Raw genomic sequence first — 6,220 nt, 5'->3', positions numbered from 1 at the left:
ACACCTATTCATTTGGCATCATTTACCATATAGTATAAAATATAAATATAAAGAAAAGGAAAAGAAAAGATAGTGATTCAAGTCAAGATTTCTTAAGTACTCTAACCCTATGTCAAATAAAAAAAGAGGCGAAAGATACCAGAGCAATCTTGTATCAGACTACTTGTCTCCTCGTAGTTGGATCTCCTATTTTTTGGAATGCTCCAAATTCCACTTGAACATCCAAATCTGGATCAATACCAGCAAAAACATCTCTGAACAAGGTTCTAGCGCCATGCCAAATGTGTCCGAAAAAGAAGAGCAAAGCAAACGTAGCATGACCAAAAGTGAACCAACCCCTTGGACTGCTACGAAAAACGCCATCAGATTTCAAAGTAGCCCGATCTAATTCAAAAATTTCACCTAATTGGGCACGTCTAGCATATTTTTTAACAGTCACAGGATCACTATAACTGACTCCATTGAGTTCGCCACCATAGAACTCAACAGTTACACCTACTTGTTCAACACTATACTTTGATTCTGCTCTCCTAAAAGGAACATCGGCTCTCACAATTCCGTCTCCATCCACCAAAACCACCGGAAATGTTTCAAAAAAAGTAGGCATACGACGTACAAAAAGCTCGCGCCCTTCTTTATCTCTAAAGACAGGGTGCCCTAACCATCCAACAGCTATTCCATCCCCGTTATCCATTGACCCTGCTCTGAATAATCCCCCTTTTGCCGGATTATTACCAATGTAATCATAAAAAGCTAATTTTTCGGGAATTTTAGACCAAGCTTCCGATAAACTTAGATTTTCGTCTAGTCCGGCGCTAACTCTTCGGTATATTTCTTGCTGAAAGTATCCTTGATCCCACTGATAACGAGTGGGACCAAATAATTCGATTGGAGTTGTTGCTGAACCATACCACATAGTTCCAGCAACAACGAAAGCTGCAAAAAAAACAGCAGCGATACTACTGGAAAGTACAGTTTCAATATTGCCCATACGCAATCCTTTGTATAGACGTTGAGGCGGACGGACACTAAGATGGAATAAACCCGCTAATATGCCCAATGTACCCGCTGCAATATGATGAGAGGCAATTCCTCCGGGAACAAAAGGATCAAAGCCTTCCGCGCCCCATGCAGGACTTACAGGTTGTACTTTTCCGGTTAGTCCATAAGGATCGGACACCCATATTCCAGGACCATACAAACCTGTTACATGAAATGCGCCAAAACCAAAGCAAGCCAATCCTGAGAGAAATAAATGAATTCCAAAGATCTTAGGCAAATCCAAAGAGGGTTTGCCCGTACGTTCATCGCAGAATATTTCTAGGTCCCAATACACCCAATGCCAGATAGCTGCCAAGAAGCACAAACCAGAAAACACAATATGTGCCCCTGCCACACCTTCATAACTCCAAATACCTGGATTCGTTATAGTTCCCCCTGAAATACTCCAACCACCCCACGAATTGGTTATTCCTAAACGAGTCATGAAGGGTATAACGAACATACCTTGTCTCCACATTGGATCGAGAGCGGGGTCAGAGGGATCAAAAACCGCTAATTCGTATAAAGCCATCGAACCGGCCCAACCAGCAACTAGGGCTGTATGCATTATATGGACCGAAAGTAATCGACCAGGATCATTCAATACGACAGTATGAACACGATACCAAGGCAAACCCATGGAAATACCCCTTTATCAAAAAAACTAGACACTATGTCACTTTATTTTATCGCATTGGAATTGGAAAAGACTATACTATGTACCTAACTTTTCAGTAGATTCTGTATGAGAAAAGGTTAATATTTATTCCGTTTCATTGAAAATAAGGTAAAAATTCTGTTCGTAAGAACAAAGAGAAGCGGATCTATTCTATACCCGATAAGTACCAATACGCAATGGGAGGATTACTCCTACTTTCGGGAAACAAATACATAGATACTTGTTTATCATTCCAACGATTGATACGTTAGTTAAATTTTCTCTTTATTCATTCTGTCTTACTCTATAAACCTTTCAATCTATGTATAAAAATCTATGTATAAAATACAATAAAAATAAAGAGAAAAAGAGATAAAGATGATAAAGCCATTGTTACGTTTCCATATTAACGTGAAGTATAGTACTCAATTTTGTCTTTAAATTAATGCCCGTTGGTGTTCCAAAAGTACCTTTTCGGAATCCCGGAGAGGAAGATGCAACTTGGGTTGAGTTATAGTGCGACTTGTCAGACATATTGAGTCATATGGAATTTACCCGTTTTCTCCCCCGATCGAGATATCCTCTGTTTCGCCCAAGAAATATTGTATTGAGGGAAGCATCAATCATTCGGAGCGTGAAGTGTAATTAGATCAATTTATTTATATTTGCATTTTGGGATCCATATTATCAATTAGGAGGATTTATGGTTCACTTGGAAAAATAAAAATAAAGTATTCAGGCTCCGTTCAGAAAATACCAAATTGGTAATATAATATATGTATGATTATTACTTGTATTATAAAGGATTCTTATCCTTACTATATTAGTATAAGTAAGATGAGTTATTATAAGAGTGATTTCAAACGTCCAACCAATAACCAACAGAATAGCATGATGAATACATCAAATAGTTGAGTTGGGAAAAGACATGAAACGAATTAAAAAAAAGAAGTGGTACTGAGATTATTTGCCCTATATGTGCAAATAAAATTCGGACAGATCTTTTCCCGGAGTAGAACATGAACCTAAAAGAATTGCAAGGGCCCATTCAGGAACAAGAAAATTGCATCGTGATTTGAATATCGATGAAATAATACATCAATGAGAGAGATTAGTTCAATTTCAATAAGTTCAATAAATTCTTTTTTTTATAGGTAAGGAAACGAGAACACATCTCATGTTTTTTGAAAAATTGAAGAAAAACCTATTAAGTTAAAGAAAAAAGAAATAGAACAAGAATCGACACATTGATTCTTTTTTCTCCGTTTCATTTTGATTTTGAACCGTATGCATCCAAAGGTGCGTGTACGGCTCCTAAAGGATAGGATTTTGTCCTAATCAACCGACTTTATCGAGAAAGATTACTTTTTTTAGGACAAGAGGTCAAGGAGGAGATCTCGAATACTATTGTTGGTCTCATGGTATATCTCAGTATAGAAGATCAGACTAGGGATCTTTATTTATTTATAAACTCTCCCGGCGGATGGGTAATATCAGGAATAGCTATTTTTGATACTATGCAATTTGTGACGCCCGACGTGCATACAATATGCATGGGAATAGCCGCTTCGATGGCATCTTTCATCCTGGTCGGAGGAGAAATTACCAAACGTCTAGCATTCCCTCACGCTTGGCGCCAATGAGTTTTGATTTGAAAAAAAGAAACACTATGCCTTCGCCATATTGAATATGAATAATAAGTAATAATAGCATGGCACTTCGAGTTCGATCTAAACAAACCATTATTTTATTTTATTGTTTTTTCATAAAATGAGATTTTGTATCGAGATAGTAGTATGAAACAAAGAGTATTTCCGATTTGTTGATTTTATGTGTCGGGAGTACATTTCAGCGTCACAAACTTTTTTTCTTCCACACCAGAAGTCTCTTTTTGATATTCATCTTATGAAAGAGTACGAAAAAAAAAATAAATTTTCCTTATTTGATCGTATCAGAAGGGAACTTTGGGATTGCTAAATCATAGATAAGATATCTATATAAAGCAACAGAACCATCATAGTATTTTTTACTCCTACGAAAGGAAGGGTGGTAAATGGATAATTCAACGATCTGAATCAGATAAATTCGATTTCTTCGATAGAATAGAATAGAAGAATAAAGTAAATTCCGTTGCGGAGCCGTATGCAACATAGAAATGCCCGTACGGTTGTTCAATTCCATTTTCTTCTTTTTATTTTTTTATCCTTTAATTTAGCCCAATCATGCGAGATAGAAGAACCTGTTATATCAATAACATTAGGTTAGGATTATGATTCATCAACCTGCTAGTTCTTTTTATGATGGAAGATCAGGGGACTTTTTCAGGGAAACGAGACAGATAGTGAAACTTCGCGAAACCCTCACAAAGGTTTATGTACAAAGAACAGGTATGCCTCTTTGGGTTGTAGCCCAAGACATGGAAAGAGATATTTTTATGTCAGCAACAGAAGCCCAAGCTCACGGCATTGTTGATCTTGTAGGGGCGGATCCTGAGGATTTAGAGGATTTTTTATTGTAAATCTATTCAAACCGTAATTGAATTTTCTGTGATTTTATATTGAATAGAAAAAATTGATAATTATTAATTATCAGATGAATTCTCAGGTTAAGATCGATCTAAACCAACCCATTCCATTCTAATTTCTAATTATATATACAACGTATATATAATTATACGACATGCCAACTATTAAACAACTTATTAGAAATGCAAGACAGCCAATAAGAAATGTTACGAAATCTCCCGCTCTTAGAGAATGTCCTCAGCGTAGAGGAACATGTACTAGGGTGTATGTGCGACTCGTTCAGATCATGAGTTCGAACAAATACAAATGAGAAAATTTTTCCAGTATTACTGACGGCACCAATGAATAGAGTAAATGGAAAAGATTTTTCATATATCTATATTGTGTATTGTATATGGAATTTATGGTTTCCATTGGTGTAAATCCAATCACCTAAATTTGAGATGAAAAGCAATTCCCCATAGGTAGTAAATAGTTATCCATTAAGCGGAGGAAATGGTATCATAAGAAGCAAAAAGATTATGCTCCCATTGTTAAAAGAACGGACTAAGAGGGTCAGCTACCTAGCTAACTTTCCTAATTAAATGCCGTTACTGTATAGATAACTCTTATTGTGAAAAGAGCTATTACTCTATAATTGATAATTGATGGGTAGAGCCAAAGAGTGTGAACTATACAAGTTCACAATACCATTTGATTAAATGAAAGAAGAAGCTCCGGTGTATAGAGAGGACCTCGCCGTTTAAGAAATAACCATAGAAACGAAGGAACCCACTTTTTTTTAGTATCATTAGAATTTATTATTTTCAGGTGAAATGCCTGAAAGGAATAAAAAATGGTGGTAAGGAAGGTTATAGTAGCAAAAGCCATTCGAATTCATATTTTATATATCGGAATAATCCGTTTTGTTATTCATCGACCAAGGGGGATAAAAGGATGGCTGAAAGAATAGAAATCAATTAGTTATTCATTAAGGTTTAATTTGATTCAATGACAAGAGTTAGACGGAGATATATAGCTCGTAGACGTCGAACAAAAATTCGTTTTTTTGCGTCAACCTTTAGAGGGGCTCATTCGAGACTTATTCGAACGATTACTCAACAAAAAATTAGAGCTTTGGCTTCCTCTCATCGAGATAGAGGTAGGCAAAAGAGGGATTTTCGTCGTTTGTGGATCACTCGGATAAATGCAATAACTCGTGAAAAGTCAGTATTGTATAGTTATAGTATATTAATACATAATCTGTACAAGAAGCAATTGCTTCTTAATCGTAAAATACCTGCACAAATAGCTATATCAAATAAGAATTGTCTTTACATGATTTCCAACAAGATAAGATCATCAAATCAAATTCAAATAAAGTAGATTATAAAGTCATGTACAGTAAAGGAATGATTGAAACGAAACAGAATTCCCCGGAGTGACTTCTCCGGGAAGATAGAATAAAAATCACTTAAAAAATAAAAAAATAAGTAATAGGAATGAACGAACATGTTTAAAAAAAATGGGAATTTTTTTTCTTTTAACACTTGGAACCCACTCTTCTAGATTCTAGGCCTTTTCGAACAAAAAACACATCTGAGCTTGAGTTACAATTGGAGTTTGGAGTCAATTGAGGAGTATGTCTATTTTTTTTTTCTAGGACGAGTAATTCGAGTTCGGGGGATCGACTCCGATTTTTTATTCTTAAATAGTCTCTCATTATTAAGAAAGGGTAACAAAGATAAAATACGGGCTTGCTTTATAGCAATAGTAATTAATCGTTGTTGTTTCAAAGTCAATCTATTCACCCGTCTAGATAAAATTTTCCCTTGTTCACTAATAAATCGACTAATTAAACTCATGTTTCTATAATCGATTCGATCCCCCGATCTAATTGGGGGCAAACGCCTACGAAAAGATCGTTTGGATTTGCGAAAAGATTGCTTGGATTTACGAAAAGATTGTTTGGATTTATCCATGGTTTATTCCTTATCTCTAAAATTCTATTTCTTTA

General features: G+C 35.7%; 5 protein-coding genes. All coding sequences in view use genetic code 11, as the record gives it.

The window, feature by feature from the left end:
- Positions 1-154: 154 nt before the first annotated feature.
- psbB (photosystem II CP47 chlorophyll apoprotein) lies at positions 155-1,681 on the bottom strand. The gene has a single exon. It carries the CDS (start codon positions 1,679-1,681, stop codon positions 155-157), a length of 1,527 nt encoding a protein of 508 aa, YP_009694975.1.
- Positions 1,682-2,144: 463 nt separating this feature from the next.
- On the top strand, positions 2,145-4,217 carry clpP (clp protease proteolytic subunit). One transcript has 3 exons: positions 2,145-2,213; positions 3,040-3,335; positions 3,965-4,217. Exons 1-3 carry the CDS (start codon positions 2,145-2,147, stop codon positions 4,215-4,217), a joined length of 618 nt encoding a protein of 205 aa, YP_009694974.1.
- Positions 4,218-4,378: 161 nt separating this feature from the next.
- rps12 (ribosomal protein S12) lies at positions 4,379-4,492 on the top strand (one part of a trans-spliced gene, as the record gives it; the record has 2 gene entries for this part). Coding sequences YP_009694973.1 and YP_009694928.1 both cover positions 4,379-4,492 — 114 coding nt within the window.
- Positions 4,493-5,214: 722 nt separating this feature from the next.
- rpl20 (ribosomal protein L20) lies at positions 5,215-5,589 on the top strand. The gene has a single exon. The coding sequence runs from the start codon at positions 5,215-5,217 to the stop codon at positions 5,587-5,589; it is 375 nt and encodes a 124-aa protein (YP_009694972.1).
- A 260-nt stretch (positions 5,590-5,849) lies between these two features.
- Positions 5,850-6,185, bottom strand: rps18 (ribosomal protein S18). Its single transcript has one exon. It carries the CDS (start codon positions 6,183-6,185, stop codon positions 5,850-5,852), a length of 336 nt encoding a protein of 111 aa, YP_009694971.1.
- Between the last annotated feature and the right edge of the window lie 35 nt (positions 6,186-6,220).

This window comes from Zingiber officinale, chloroplast, assembly GCF_018446385.1.
Source record: "Zingiber officinale chloroplast, complete genome".
Taxonomy (NCBI): Eukaryota; Viridiplantae; Streptophyta; class Magnoliopsida; order Zingiberales; family Zingiberaceae; genus Zingiber; species Zingiber officinale.
This window is presented reverse-complemented; position numbering and strand designations above follow the sequence as displayed.